Source organism: Solanum tuberosum, unplaced genomic scaffold (genome assembly GCF_000226075.1).
Source record: "Solanum tuberosum cultivar DM 1-3 516 R44 unplaced genomic scaffold, SolTub_3.0 scf00131, whole genome shotgun sequence".
NCBI classification, from domain to species: domain Eukaryota; kingdom Viridiplantae; phylum Streptophyta; class Magnoliopsida; order Solanales; family Solanaceae; genus Solanum; species Solanum tuberosum.
Genome location: NW_006239054.1, coordinates 1,049,164 through 1,065,436, shown reverse-complemented (window position 1 = coordinate 1,065,436; position 16,273 = coordinate 1,049,164). Strand labels below are relative to the sequence as shown.

General features: G+C 34.2%; 2 protein-coding genes, 1 long non-coding RNA gene and 1 pseudogene across 5 annotated transcripts; 3 read left to right on the top strand and 1 right to left on the bottom strand.

Moving 5' to 3' along the window:
• The first annotated feature begins 1,596 nt into the window (after positions 1 to 1,596).
• On the top strand, positions 1,597 to 3,081 carry LOC102606215 (nodulation-signaling pathway 2 protein-like). Its single transcript, XM_006350980.1, has one exon. It carries the CDS (start codon positions 1,597 to 1,599, stop codon positions 3,079 to 3,081), a length of 1,485 nt encoding a protein of 494 aa, XP_006351042.1.
• Positions 3,082 to 5,011: 1,930 nt separating this feature from the next.
• On the top strand, positions 5,012 to 9,325 carry LOC102589347 (acetylglutamate kinase, chloroplastic). Of its 3 annotated transcripts, none has more exons than XM_006350932.2 (3): positions 5,012 to 5,145; positions 7,192 to 7,289; positions 7,863 to 9,325. In XM_006350932.2, exon 3 carries the CDS (start codon positions 7,976 to 7,978, stop codon positions 9,017 to 9,019), a length of 1,044 nt encoding a protein of 347 aa, XP_006350994.1. In that variant the 5' UTR covers positions 5,012 to 5,145; positions 7,192 to 7,289; positions 7,863 to 7,975; the 3' UTR covers positions 9,020 to 9,325. The 3 variants fall into 3 exon arrangements, with proteins under 3 accessions (XP_006350994.1, XP_006350995.1, XP_006350996.1); XM_006350933.2 differs by having other exon boundaries at positions 7,180 to 7,289; XM_006350934.2 differs by lacking the exon at positions 7,192 to 7,289.
• Positions 9,326 to 10,146: 821 nt separating this feature from the next.
• LOC107061282 (uncharacterized) lies at positions 10,147 to 14,975 on the bottom strand. The gene is made up of 3 exons (XR_001473899.1): positions 14,793 to 14,975; positions 11,777 to 11,837; positions 10,147 to 10,302 (listed from the first exon to the last, which is right to left on the bottom strand). It is a non-coding gene; the product is annotated as an uncharacterized lncRNA (long non-coding RNA).
• Positions 12,162 to 14,746, top strand: LOC102589028 (G-type lectin S-receptor-like serine/threonine-protein kinase RLK1; annotated as a pseudogene).
• Positions 14,976 to 16,273: the final 1,298 nt, after the last annotated feature.

The following is a 16,273-nucleotide window of genomic DNA, read 5'->3' as shown; positions in this document are numbered from 1 at the left end:
TGGCTGAAATAATTAGTTAAGTGGACAAGAATCAACAATTCCCATTGGTGCACAAGTAAATTTAAAACTCCTAACAACTTATAATAATTGTTAATTTAATAACCTCATGTCCCTGTGTAATTTGACCATCAAGAAGTGAGCAATGGAATCAATCAAGTTAATTTCTTGACTAATTATGGAATCAATTAATCCAAAAATAAATAAATAATGATACTAACTAGGGTTTCAATGGAGCGGTAAATATATTTTTGTTTTTAATGAGAATTCAGAGGACTCAGTTTCAAGTTCCACCGGATACAGAGTCATTTTTGCATGTTAGGGGGCTCTTTACCCCTCTAATATAAGACTTTCTGACGGAAATTCAAATTTAGTCGAGTTTAATATAAATATCAAGCACCAAATAAGAAAGTAAACTAGTGATGTCTTTTTCTTTTCACCTCCCAATTAAACTTCATTTTCATGTTCTTGTTAAGGAGCAATTAAGAAATATTCAACATTTCTTAGTTTTGTCAGAAGTACTCAAACCAAAGAAAAAAGGAATCTTTCTTCTTGTTTTTTTATGGAAAATATTGTGCTCCAATAAAAGCAAAAGTGGTGTGAATTATTCAAGAATTGAAATCCATTTGCTTTATAAAAAAGAAAATTAACAAATTTTATAAAATGGTTTTATGGGATCTAGCCAATTATCTTAAATCATAGAATATCATTGAAAAATAGAAATTTTGGACTATCAAAAAGATTCCTTGCACTAACCAAAAACTAGGGAACTTGAGTATAGACACTACAGATCCAAAAGTATATTGAATGAATTTCTTAACATAAATACAAGATCTGGCCAAAGTTATGCTCGGGAAAGAGAAGAAAAGAACTAATGACATCATCCAACCCAATTGCTTTTCTCGAGATAGTAGTAAGGAAGCAAAATCTTATGTCAAACCTATAGCTAGAACTCTAACTTCCCTTTAAGTGCAGGTCTTTTGTTGAAATGAAATGACTTTTTTTTTAATCTCGCAATATATGTATGTTATATATTGAGCTAGGTTAATCCCAAAAATAAATCTAGTATAATTACTTACTTATCTATAAAATGTCTTAAAACGAAGGTGTTGTGGGTGTCAATGTTGGAGGGTGGGGGAAAAGGGGATTTAAGCCTTGAACATATTATTAATTTGTGCTTATTCAAAGTTTTTTTTTAATTATATATATTTTATATTCCTCTATATTTTGTTACTATTATATCATGTGATGTCAATTTTTTGCAATTAAGAATTTTGAAAACCAAATAGGAAAAATAATAATTTGAAACTTCTTTGATGAATGTACACTCGACATATCACATTAGGCAAAAGATTCCTTTATTATTGGCATTGAGTAATCATTTTTTTAAAAATTAATTGTTTAAAAGTGTCTACTAGGTCAAGTTGCATCTACTCCTACTTTGAAACCCTATTTTTTTAATTCCTATTAATATTAGTTTTGTGTATATATAAATCATGTTCCCTAACACTTGGAAATAGAGCTAACAAGCAACAAAAACTGTCCTAGACCTTTAGACAAAATCTCCAATTATATTCCCTCTTTTTTAAAAAAATAATTATGGAGTGTGAAAATTTCCAACCAAATTACATTAATCCATATATTGAGTATAGCAACTTAGAGACCACATTTTCTTGGAATAATCCTAGTATTATTAACCCTCAATGTTCAATCCAAGATTTTGTAACTATTGTTAATGATGTTGACATACTAGACTATTTCCAAAATGACTTCGATTTCATCGATGGAGATGTAGACATCCCCCTTCAAAACACGCAACAAGAAATTATTCAGGGAGATACTGAACTCTCGAGAGAGGGTCAAAAATCACGTGTCTGCAATCCTCGTCTTGAATTCCTTCAAGATCAGCTCATGGAGGAAACAAGTGTAACTGATCTTCTTCTTATGGGAGCTGAGGCTATTGAAGCTAGAAATCTTGATCTTGCTTCTATAGTTGTTTTGAGGCTAAATACAATACTTTCTAATCAAGAAAACAGAGAAAATTCCCCTGTTGAAAGATTGGCTTTGTATTTTACACAAGCCTTGTTATGCAAAACCTTGAATAATTCATCACATGAATTGTTGAATCAAAATCAAAATCAATATCAATCAGAGTTTACGTCTTCAATGACCGCGTTCCAAATGCTTCAAGAAATCTCCCCTTATGTTAAGTTTGCTCATTTCACCGCGAACCAAGCGATTCTTGAAGCAACAAAAGGGAGTGAACAAGTTCATATATTGGATTTTGACATCATGGAAGGCATTCAATGGCCTCCTTTGATGGTTGATTTGGTTGAAAGAGGAAACACAAATTCTTCTCTAAGGATCACATCACTTGTTAGTGATCATTCAAACTCATGTCATGTACAAAAGACAGGCAAAAGACTTCAAGAATTTGCTAATTCTATCAATCTTCCTTTCATGTTTGATCAAATCCTCTTAGAGGACTTAGAAAAAATACAAGTTGTTGTTGAGGGTCATAACAACTTAATAGCTAATGTTATGATCCACCAACTTCACATGCCACAAAGGGGAAGTTCACTAGTCAAGACATTTTTCAATGGACTAAGAAAATTGTCCCCTAAACTTGTTGTGTTAGTTGAAGAAGAGCTCTTCAATTTATCAAAAATCTCATCTATGTCATTTGTTGAGTTCTTTTGTGAGGCTTTACATCATTACACAACAATATATGATTCAATTCTTGGAGGTTTTGGTGGAGGATACATGTTAGCATTAAGGGTCATTGAGAAAGAATTTTTAAGAGTTAGAATTTTGGACTCATTAAGACAATTCCCTAGTGATAAATTAGGAAGGGAGAAATGGAGTAAAGGGCTTTATTCATTAAAAGGTTTTAGACAAAGTCCAATGAGTTCAAGTAATGTGAGACAAGCTAAGCATTTGGTGAGTTTGTTTAGTGGAGGGTATTGGGTGCAAAATGAACAAAACAAATTGGCTTTGTGTTGGAAATCAAGGCCTTTAACAAGTGCTTCCATTTGGGTTCCTGTATCATCAAGTTCTAGTCCTTCAAGTTCAATATCTTTTTAAAATTTTTGTAGTATAAATTTTGGAACATTAAATTTCATGGGAATTAGTTAGATTTGGAGGTTATTGAAATATTACAATGTAAATATAGTGAAGTTAGTTTTGGGAAAGATTGAGTTAATGAGATTGTATTTCTTGATTATCATTCTAATTTCTAAGTGGGTTGTTAGCTTGCAATCTAGTGATATATTATGGTGTTTTTGCTACGAAGAAACATATTTTTCTCTAAAATAAATAGATCGCCTAAGGGTATGGAGTAGTGGGGACAGCGGCTATGGGATCGGAGTGTGTTGGAAGGCGGTTATAGGTGTGAAATACACGCTTGAAATAATTTTTCTTATTTTTACTTGGAAAAAATAACAACAATAACAAAAATAAATCTTGTGTAGTTCACGAGTTGGAATTGGAGAGGGTGAGATATATACACATTTTAGCCTTGCCTTTGTGGAGTAGAAAGATTGCTTCCGATTGATAATCCCTCGACTCAAAAGAGGAGTATTTGATGTATGATTGCAAGAAAATAAACAACAAATGGAGAAAGTATTTTTAATTTCTTTTTACTAATTAAACATGAGAAAATTATAAAATATTTTTCTCTATACCGAACACAACCTTAATACTAATGTCTATTCCCTAACATATATTTAGCATTCATGAGGTGTGTTACGAAGATCCGACTCCTCTTCATTGTAATTTGTCATTTTCTCATGTACAAATGTGCAACAGTTGTCATATTAAAATTTTAAGGTCTAAATAAAATTGATTTAACAAGAACTTGGATGTTTCCATTAAATCAATAAATACAAAAAATGCATTTTGAATATAGACATTTACCACTTAATCATGATTAACATGCTTTGTTTGGTGATCATGGTTAAAAGGATTTGATTGATCAACATTGGGCTTAGTTTATTTAAAACATGGGCTGGGCCAATAGGGTCCTCATCTTAGAGAAAGGTAATCGGGCGAACTGCGAAGTGCACAAATGTATACATACATACATATATATGTATATATAAAAGAGAAAATTTTAGGAATAACAAACACAAAAATCATATTAGAGCTTTATAGCAATAGATTTTTTATTTGCAATTCATAACAAACATAGTTTGCTATGAAGCATCTGATTTGTATAAAATTGCAACAATTGTATATGTATATCGGTTAAATAATTGTATATATGTAACTTCTATGTATATGTATTAATGATTGTGTTTGTATATCTGCATAAAATTTGAATTTGTGTACAATTGAATCGAGTTAAAATATTTGTATTTGTATATCAAATCTCTCTCGCTTTATACAAACACAAATTATACATTGTATTTTGTATAATTTGTGTTTGTATAAATCGAGAAAGAGAGAAAGACAAAAAAAGACTGTGCAGGGGAAGATTTATATTTGTATAATTATAAGTGTGTAGGACGAACAAGTATATATTTGTATTTGTATATACAGTTCTCTTTCGCTTTATACAAACACAATTTATACATTTGTGTTTGTATAAAGTGAGAGAGGCGAGCCAAAGAGTGACAAGCGAGATTCAGGGGAGAGACAAATGACAAAAAGTTGATTTATCATTTTTCTCATATTATTTGTTTACCTTGGTGGTCGATGAAGAAACAAAACTAGCTTGGATCTTATACAAATATTTTCTGGATAGTGACTGCCCGCTTATAGTCAAAGTTCATTAAAATGTACGAGTCGCGAAATTTGTTTCTCGGGAGTCACTAGTTTGGTGGAGATTTGGTGTTTATTCGTAGTCATTTATCACATTATCATTTCTCATTTGCTATATATGCCATATTTTTTGTTTAGTGGAGTAGATATTATTTTATAAAATAGAAAAATATTGGTTTTGGACAATCTTTAAACATGAAGGACTATTTTGTATATATTTTTCCCACATGATTCTCATTTATCTCTTCCTTTACTTTTTCTAATAATTTTATGCACCACCTACTACTACTACGAATAGTATAAACAGCGGTAGAATCTGTGTATCGGAGAAAACTGAGCTCCCGGCGGCCGCCTCCTCTCTCACCGCCGCACGCACACTGTTTCCAGGTACATTAACCCTATAATTGTCTTCTTCTTCTGAAATTTATTTTTAGGGATTTGCGCCTAATCGTTAAATATAGATAGATATGCGGATTTCAATGTATTTGAACTGATTATTGTATGCTATGTTCAGTTTTAATTGTATGAAATGTCTCTGATTCTACTGCTATTACCTGTTTGATGAAATGTCAATTAGAGACCGATTTGGCCTGTATATGCTAAGGCTTGTTGTGAATTTTGAATTACATATGAGTTGTTTTAATCTATTAGGTTAGTAGCTCCTTCGTTCGAGTCTCGAGGACAATAAGCTTGAAAAACATAGTCAGTTATGGTATACATAGCTTGGGCAGTAGAGGTAGGTGAAGGGGATTTGCTCAAGAGTTACCTTCTTTTGTCATTCTTGTGAACTACTGTTTCAACAAATATGCCCACTATTGCAATTTGGAAAGAAATGAAGCCAAAAACTGCTTTTCAGGCCCAAAACTCGATGAGCTCGACACTTGTAGATAAGAAACATGCTTGGGCGTACTTGAAGAGAGTTAACTCAACACCTCCGCTTGTGGGTGGTAACAAGCTGTTTGGTAGATGAGTCTAGGTGCACCCAGACTGGCATGAACACCACCCTCAAACCAATATTTAGAGAGTTTGAAAGAAGAGCAATCTAATACTCCAACTCATAACTTCCCCCCACGTCGTTTTCTTAAAAGAGAATGATCTCCTTTCCTACTATCTTGTTTACTTCTTTTAACCAAACAAGAAACAAAAAGTTTTCTCTTTTATGTCTTTCCCAAATCCCCTTCTTTAAATTACTTTCTCCATTACATATCTTACATTCAACTGTCCCTTCTCTTTTCCCGTCTTCCTTCCCTATTTCACAACAAAGCATAAGGTGTAAGAAATGAAGATTAAACTAAATGGTTAAAATGTATATCACCCTAGAATTCAACATTTTAACTACTTTGATAAGAAGCTTTGATTCACATAACTCATAAGATAGCACCAACATCCTTAAGACATGCTAATGCATAACAAAATACTTTTGTCCAGGCAACTGACTTTTAGTACTTGGAAACTCTTTTCACTGATCATACACAAAAATTGAGAAATGACCGGAGACGCATGAAATGGGATGTCCGCGACACCTTCTAATAGTAGAACCACATAAACTCGAGGTAAGGGATCATCAGATGATAATCTTTATAGGGATAAAGGTACTGGTGCACCGAGCACTTTAAATGCGTCAGTTGCCCAAGAGAATTTCGTAAACTGAATATGAAGATTTTTTAGGAAGGAGAATTTAGATGGTTTTGGAGACAAATGACACCGACACTAGTTGTTCGGATTTTTCAAAAATGTTATTATATCTATGTCGCATCTTCTAAGATAACTTTACCATTGAAGGATCAAACACATACCCATCGACAATCTTAAAAAAATCCGAAGACTACATGATTTTAGTAATTGTTAGTGAGATCCCTTTTAGATTTGGTTCAGACTTAATTAGCCCATGCTTTTAGGTTTCGCTTGGTTTGAAAGACAAGTTATGTTGTTATTAGTTATGATGAGATTAGTTATCCGGGTATTATTTCTTACTAACGATTTGGTTTATTGTATTAAAAATAACATTTACTTACATGATTTCTAAGAAGCAATTATTTATTTATAAAAATACAATTTACCGTGAAAAAAGATTTGAGGGACCTCAAGTTATTTTTATCATTGCATGATAATTTATTTCAAGATTAATAACCAAGCATGAGTTAAAGACAATTCTAAATTTTTATTTCAAGACCATTTATAATTTAAAAATTTGAATAGTGTGCTTATTTTAATTTACATTCAAATCAAAATAAATCAAACCCATCATAACATCTCAAAGTGTTCACCTGAACCTCCTTGGACAGCCTTTAAACATGAAGGACTATTTTGTATGTATTTTTCCCACATGAATCTCATTTATCTCTTCTTTTACTTTTTCTAATAATTTAGGCACCACCTACTACTACTACTACTACTAAACACAAATGATTTAAACAACAGATTTTTCTGTAGAATCTTTCTATCGGAGAAGAGAAAATTGAGCTCCCGTTTCTAGACAGCCGCCTCCTCTCTTTCACGGCCGCACACACACAGACACGCACTGTTTCCAGGTACACTAACCCTTTAAATGTCTTCTTCTTCTTCTGGAATTTATTTCTAGGGATTTGTGCCTAATCGCAAAATATAGATATGCGGATTTCAATGTATTTGAACGGATTATTGTATGATGTTTAAGTTTCTGATTGACAGTTATATGCTCAGTTTTAATTGTATGAAATGTCTCTGATTCTACTGCTATTACCTGTTTGATGAAATGCCAGTTAGAGACCGATTTAGCCAGTATATGCTAAGTCTTGTTGTGAATTTTGAATTACATATGAGTTGTTTTAATCTATTGGGTTAGTAGCTTACTTTTTTTTGCTCCCTCTGTTTTAATGTGTTTGTGTTACTTTTCTTTTCATAACTTTGTGAAAATTAAGAAACTTTGCTCTTATTGATGAACCTAGAGGGTTTCATTGGTATTTTTTTGAATTTTGTTAGAGTATCTTATGTATCTAATTTGATTGATTTCTTCCCAATTATGTTTTTGGGCTTTCTCAAATATGCTGGTTTTCAAGTATATTTTTCTTATGTGGGATACTTTTGAGGTTCAAGTGCTAACTGATGGCTTGTTTTGGTTGCAGGTTTCTTTGATGCATTGACCCCGTTAAACGAACGGTCTTTAAGAACTTATAGTGTTACACTTCCCCTGCTATTTAAACTCAATAGAGAAGGGGAGGAAGTAAAGGAATAGAGGATGTTGGCTGCTAAAACCCTCCCACTCTCTTCCCCAGTCACCAAAGTCTCCAACTTTCCAGATTCCAGTCTCATTTTTCCAAAATCCATTCCAGCTATCAAAGCCAATCGAAACATTCTTAGCAACCCTTTTCAGGCCTCATGCCTCAAAACTTCGTTGGAATCCGTCGTTGCACCTGATACTCAATCTTACCCTGGAGCAACCCGAGTGAAAATCCTTTCTGAAGCACTACCATTTATTCAAAAATTTCGAGGCAAGACTATTGTAGTGAAATATGGAGGAGCTGCTATGAAATCTGAGGCACTTCAGGCCTCTGTTATTGCTGATCTTGTCCTTCTTTCCTGTGTTGGTATGCGCATTGTCTTTGTCCATGGGGGTGGTCCTGAAATCAACCAATGGCTTGGTAAATTAGGTATCAAACCTAACTTTTTGAATGGCCTTCGTGTCACTGATGCCTCAACCATGGAGATTGTATCAATGGTCTTGGTGGGTAAAGTCAACAAACATTTGGTTTCCTTGATTAACAAGGCTGGGGCAACTGCAGTGGGGTTATCAGGAATTGACGGCCACCTTTTAACTGCACGTCCTTCCCCCAACTCTGAACAACTTGGTTTTGTTGGTGACATTGCTAGTGTGGACCCTAGTGTACTGCGTCCTCTCATTGACAATTACCATATCCCAGTGATTGCGTCTGTTGCAGCTGATAAGAGGGGTCAATCCTACAATATTAATGCAGACACAGCAGCAGGTGAGTTGGCAGCCGCTCTTGGAGCTGAGAAGCTACTCTTGTTGACAGATGTGGCTGGAATTCTGGAAGACCGTAATGATCCTGGGAGTTTGGTGAAGCAGATTGACATAAAAGGAGTGAAGAAGATGACAGATGATGGCAAGATTGCCGGTGGGATGATCCCCAAGGTGAATTGTTGTGTGAGGTCTTTGGCTCAAGGGGTGAAGACTGCAAGTATTATCGATGGAAGGCTGCAACATTCCTTACTTCTTGAGATTCTCACTGATGAAGGTGCTGGAACAATGATCACTGGCTAGATAAATACTATTGTGAGTTGATCAACTATTTTATTAAGTTTCAAATGGTTTAGCAAGATAAGCTTTCTCAAAGCTCTAGAACCTTAATGGTTCTCTCTTATCAATATGTTGTCACTCTGCTACAAAATTTTGGTAGACAGACTGAAACTTAACTTTTGTCTGGCTTTCTGTTGTATTCTGTATGATAATGGTCCCATCCTAATGGTTTTTCTTGTATGAATAAAGATCAAGTGGGTATTACTAGCACAGTCACTTTGTGAAAATTTTCCAATTCCTGATAAATGTGAAAACTGATGTTTGAATGTATATACTCTTCCTGAAGGCATTATTTTCTTCAACATTCCACTCAGTTAGGACTTTCAATGGAACTGCAGAACTAGACATGCTTAGGATTGATGGTGAACTTAGCCCTCTTGGAGCATATTTACTTGTCCTTTTCTCTCTTGACTTAATTCTTCCTGGTGTGTACAATGATACAGGCCAAACTACTTTAGAAAGTTTGGAACATCTAACTAGGTTGTGAATTGTTAGAAATGAAGATATCCGGGACTAGGTAGGAGTGACTTCAATGGAGGACAAGATGCGAGAAGCAAGACTGAGATGGTTTGGGCATGTGAAGAGGAGATGCCCGGAGGTGTAAGAGGTCGATTGTGGATGGTTACATTTACATGCGAGGTAGAAGTAGATCGAATAAGTAATGGGGAGAGATGATTAGGCATGATATGACGCAACTTCAACTTTTTGTTTAACTTTCTTAAAAACACAATATATTTGTCTTCTTATGAGTAATTCTCATGTTTATGTTTATCAGAATACATAAATCAGTCGTAAATGAGTCGAGGTTGTGGTTTGTAACAAGTTGTTTCGTAAATGAGTCGAGGTGCACCCAAGCTGGCATATGAACACCCAAGCTGTAACAAACTATCTTATTTAGTACTCCTCTGTCCCAATTTATATGATTTCCTTTCCTTTTTAGTCAGTTCCAAAAAGAGTTATATTAAGTAACAATTTAACTTTAAAATATATATTTTACCCTTAATGAAATGATTTGTAGTTACACAAATTTCTATCGTTCATTTTAGATCACAAGTTTTAAAAGTCTTCCTTTTTTTCTTAAACTGTGTCGAGTCAAACTATCTCACATAAAATGGGACGGAGTGAGTACCTCTTTGAACCAAACAAGAAACAAATAGTTTTTCCTTCCCAAATCCCCTACTATATACTTTTTCCATCACATATCTTCCATTCAACTTTCCCTTCTCCTTTTCACTGTCTTCCTTCCCCTATTTCACAACAAAGCATTAGGTGTAAGACACTAAGAATGAAGATTAAACTAAATGGTTAAAATTCAACATTTAAATACTTTGATAAGAAGCTTTGATTCATTTTGTTTTCACATTAATACCTTTTGTTTATCTTTCTTTTCCTCTATTTTTTTTCCAACTAACTAATCTGGATTTGTGCCGGGAAGTCATATTTTAATAAAGGATAAACCAACTCCACACCAAAAGCGCCTCCATATCCGAAACTGATTAAAAATAAAAGAATACTTATCATTTCCACCACAACAAATATACCTTATGTTTACTGTTTAGTTCATATACTTTTTTTTTACCTTGCAAATTTTACTTTGAAGCATATTTTCTCTTTCCATCAATACCAAATTCAATTTTTAAAAAAAGTTTATTGATTTTAACCTAAGTTTCTAAATTCAATCGAATATGCACTATTAGAAACAAAAAAATTTCTCACCATAAATTAATTAAAAAATTTGCACTATAGAACGTGATTTCTTAATCACGAAAAGTAAGAAAGACTTAGCCTAAGTCAACGTATACAATTCCTATTTACCAAAAAGTAAGAAGACTTGAAAGGCTCCGAAAATTGCACAATTAATTTCTACCAAAAACTGTCCACATTAACTCCTGTCAATTTAAAGATATCCAACTGTAAAATTTTAAAAACTTATTTTTTTAATCTTCTTTTTTACAAATTTATGCTACTAGATAGTGAATGTAGTGTTTTTTATTAATGGGAAAAAGGACAAATATACCTCCAAACTATAGTAAATGATATGTATATACCCTCCGTCATATTTTTGGGACATTGATTCCCCTGCCGTCCAAAAACTAGAGCATATATGCCCTTCATAATAAAGTTGGATGAATACACTTGGTAGAAATATTAAAAAACCTATGCATCTTTATAGATGAGATTTGTATGTATTATTTTTTTTTTAGTGGCACCTCTTCAAATTATTTACTTCAATATTAAACAATAGTCTGTTTAGAAGGAAAAATGTATCTATTTTACAAGAAAAATTTCGGTTACACTATTTTATCAATCATAACTTTTCAAATTCTTCCGTTATGAGATTCATCATAATGAATAAAAGCAATATTAATATACTCATTTATCAAAATAATAATAATTTAATTATTAAAGGACTTCAAATTCTACTACTATGTAGATAAAATATTAGTATTTGATTAGATATTTAATTTAGTAGAGAGACAATATGATAATTCAACTTACCACTTTTAATAATATATGATGATATGATAATAAAATAAAAATCCTTATTGTGAATAAGTCCAAGTAAAGGGGCTAGGCTAACGAAAATAAGAGATAAAGAAAACTAAGTATTTTATGATCATCACAAAGTTTATAATACACTCTATAAGATGATATTACAAACGAGGATGCTTAAATAATGAAAAAAACATAAACATAAAGAAGAAGATTGAGTTATCTTACCTCAAACATCCTTATTATATACCGTGGCGGAGTCAGAATTTTCAATAAGGCGATTCAAAATCTGAAAAAATAGACACAGGAAGTAGATGAAGGTGGTTCGACATTTACTATATATATCTAAATAATTATTTTAACCATGTATGAATGATATAATTTTTCGCCGAAGATGAACCCCTAATTGTAAGGTGGCTCCGCCCCTGATTATATATGTATGAATTAAAAAAGATAATTTATCCGTCTTTTAGACGTGTACAATATTTTCTCAAAATTGACGGGACTGAATAATTTCCAAGTCTCCTATGTAACGCGTCTTTTACTTAATTGCCATGAATTGACTTGTCCTACAGTAGTTCAAGTCTTTGGATCCTTCCAAGTTGTTATTATAAACTGAATTGTGTATCAATTTTGTGACAAATCAAAGTAAAGAAAAGATAAAATCTATGGCTGCTTTGCTATGGTTATTAATCTTATCTGCATTTCATGCAGTGACACTAGCACAACAAAGACAGTTTAATATAACTCTTGGCTCTTCTCTAACACCTACTGCCAATTCATCATGGTTTTCACCGTCCAGGCGCTTTGCCTTTGGGTTTTATGAACAAACCAATGGCTATGCTGTTGGAATCTTAATTGTCGGTATGCCTAAGAAGACAGCAGTGTGGACAGCAAATAGGAACAGTCCTGTTGTTCCGAGCAACGCTGTCTTGCTCTTAACTAATGATGGAAGGCTCATTGTACAAGTAGGAGGACAAGAAATCACTGTCGTAAATCTCTCTGGTCAAGTCATTGCTTCAGCTTCCATGCTGGATACTGGCAACTTTGTGCTCTATAATTCTGATCACAGTATCATATGGCAAAGTTTTGACAATCCAACAAACACCCTTTTACCAGGTCAGCATATATCAGCTGGACAAGAGCTGTTCTCGAGTGCTTCAGTAGCAGATGATTCATACGGTATTTTCCGTCTCAAAATGCAAGATGATGGGAACCTCGTTCAGTACCCTGTCAATACACCAGATACTGCCCCATATGCTTACTACTCAACACGCACTTCTAGAGTAGGGAATACTGTTACACTGAATCTTGATGATGACGGCCTCCTCTACTTGCACAATTCCACTAAGAGGCTAAGAAATCTAACCAGAGGAGGCTACCCTAGAGAAAGGACCATCATCTATATGATGAAAATTGATGCTGATGGTATTTTTCGAGTCTATTCACATTCTCTGAACCAACAGAACAGCTCCGTGATATGGTCATCAACAAATGATGGCTGTAATCCAATAGGCCTTTGTGGGCTTAATGGGTTTTGCACCAATATAGATGATCAAGCTAAATGTTTGTGTCTTCCGGGATTTGATTTTGTAATGCCAGGAAATTGGAGCGCAGGCTGTGAAAGGAATTTCACCGCAGAAACCTGTCGGTTAAAGGAGAGCACTTCCAAATACTATGCTATGAGAACAGTTGAAAACACAGGATGGGAAGATAGTACTTATGTTGTTTTGGCCGGAACGACCAAGGAAGATTGAGACCAAGCCTGTCTACAGGATTGTAACTGTGAGGCTGCTCTGTTCAAAGACAGAGAGTGTAGAAAGCAAAGGCTGCCTCTGAGGTATGGAAGGAGAGAACTGGATAATTCTAATCTAGTATTGGTCAAGGTGGGCACTAATTTCATACCCAACAAAGGGGTGCCTAATCAGACGATTGAAGAAACAAAAGGCAAAAAGCTAAGGATAGACATCCTAATTGCCAGCATTACATTGGCTGTCTTTGCTTTGTTGGTGTTAGGCATCTCTGGATTTCTCATTCACAGAATTCATGTCTGGACTTACAGAAAAATCCAGGATAGTAGAAGTGTTCAGTTATGTGAGGATGTTGCTCCACGAGCATTTTCCTATGCAGAACTAGAGCAGGCAACCAGTGGCTTCAAAGAAGCGTTAGGGAGGGGGGGATTTGGAACAGTATTTAAAGGGATATTGGCAGAAGGTCAGAAAGTGATAGCTGTTAAGAGACTAGACAAAGAATTGGTAGAAGGGGAAACAGAGTTCCAAACTGAAATAAAAATCATTGGAAGGACACATCACCGAAATCTAGTCCGTCTCCTTGGTTATTGCCTGGAGGGATCAAGAAGGCTTCTGGTGTATGAGTACATGACCAATGGGTCACTTGCGGACATACTTTTTACACCAGAAAAACAGCCCATGTGGGAGGAAAGGTGTGGCTTTGCTAGAGATATTGCAAGGGGCCTCCTATATTTGCATGACGAGTGTGACACACAAATCATCCATTGTGATATAAAGCCTCAGAACATACTCATGGATGATCAGTACTGTGCAAAAATATCTGACTTTGGAATGGCCAAGCTCTTAAAGAAAGACCAAAACAAGAACTTACACAGGGATAAGAGGGACCAGAGGCTATGTTGCACCAGAATGGCACCGAAATCTGCCAGTCACTGTGAAAGCAGACGTTTACAGTTTTGGTGTTGTCCTATTGGACTTGATTTGCAGGCGGAAGTTTGTTGATATGAGCCTTGATGAAAATGAGGCAATTCTTGAATTCTGGGTTTACAATTGCTTTGATGCAGGAGAGCTAGATAAACTAGTCAGGGACGAGGAGGTTGATAGAAGACAATTCGAGAGAATGGTGAAATAAGCATTGGTGCATTCAAGAGGAACCATCACTTCGCCCTTCAATGAAGAAAGTTCTACTGATGCTGGAAGGAACAGTAGAAATTCCAGTGCCTCCTAGTCCTTCTTCTTTTCTAAGTGCCATATAGTTTTAAACTTCTTCACTTTTTGTTTCAAGTATCCCAACTTTCCCATAGAGAGCAGAGTACTTTATTATAATTGTATCAATTTTCTACATCATTCTCCACCTCTTCTAGCCATCAGTTATCTTCTGCTGTGGTGTATCTCAAGGCTTATGTTTCCATTTTGAGATTTGTCCATATCAACACTTCTCTTCAAATTTACTTGTAGTATTTGAATTGTAAATACTAATTTAGAAGACTTACAATTTTCTCCATAGTGAAAGCGAATATGCAACAACCACAACTCGTGTAGCCGATGGTAGGAGTCCTCACAAAGCAGATGAACTTCCTTTGTCCATAGTCTAGATATCCTCTAGATATGCAGAGAGTTTTTCTCCTCTAGAGCTTTTCTATTTAACAAAAAAAAATTTGTTGAAAAAAATTTAGTTAACCGATTAAAATACGGTCCGTATGTCCATCTTTTAATAAAAGAAACATATTATAAAATAAAAAGACTGTGCAGATCAAGTGTAGAATTCTTTACTAAACTAAGTATTATTTTTTTAAGCGATTCAATTAAAATATCTATAATAGTCTACCCCTTTTCGGCCTATGTGGCACTATCCTTGAAAAAAAATGTCAACATGCGCTGGGCCCACAAGACAGTGCCACGTAGGCCAAAAAGGGGTAAAATATTACATATAAAATAAGTTCGGGGGGGGTAATAGGACCTTAGTAAATGTTAGGTGTGTCTCTGGTATTTCGGGCATAGGCTGGGGGGGTACTTATGCATTTTCCCTATCCTAATAATTGCGATTGAACCTAAAAAAGCTCTATTAAATTTATGTGTCAAACTGTTAATCCAAAGACAATATAATTTATACATTCTTATTATAAAGCTCTGGATCTTATTAAAATGAGAAATTAGAATCAAAACATAAGGACAAAGACAAGGGAATGAATGTAGTCACGATTGTAATAGGATGTACACTAATTTATCCGAAGAGTAAAGTTGTATGGACTAATAAATGTTCTTGGTATACTCCTATTAAAATCTATAGTGTATATAAAACTTTTCGAATGAAGTTCACCTTTTTCCTCATTGTATATGAAACTTCAGATGTTGTCCAAAAGAAAATTACATTATAATTAAAGTGTGAATTACAATAAATAGCAAAAGAAAATAGATATAATTATTGTATTACACAAATAAAAAAAAGTTAATTTAGATGATGGTATCGACAAATGAAAAAAAGAATAAACTCTTCCCTAAATAAAGAATGAGAATTAGCCAAACTATTACTGCATATTCTGTCTAACATTAGAAATTAACTGTACCATCTTGTAAAATAGTTGGATGGATAGTTGCCATTTACCTTCGAGTAATTTGGTTGACATATGAAATTTAGTTTTTCAACTTCCTTTATCCATTTTAGAAATAGGAGTGGTATTTATACTATTTATCCATCTTATCTGCAAGGGCAACTTCCTCCGTTTCTGGTTTGCATGTCTTTCATTCTGAATTGCCTCCTTTGACTCGTGCATGCTTGCGTTTAGATAGGTTAGATACTTCATTGTAAATGAATGTGGTGTGCATTGAATTTCATCTCTTAGAATTCTTCATGCTTTGACAAAAACGTAAAAATGTTTTGAGTAAAGTACGAGTCATTCTCATTCACATATCTTACTTAATTCTATCATTAACTAATTTAATGCGTCATTAAATAATTTAATGCACATTGAAT

What these genes read in the sequence shown, in the direction of transcription:
- LOC102606215 (XM_006350980.1), top strand. Translation starts at nt 1,597, where the DNA reads ATGGAGTGTGAAAATTTCCAACCAAATTACATTAATCCATATATTGAG.
- LOC102589347 (XM_006350934.2), top strand. Translation starts at nt 7,976, where the DNA reads ATGTTGGCTGCTAAAACCCTCCCACTCTCTTCCCCAGTCACCAAAGTC.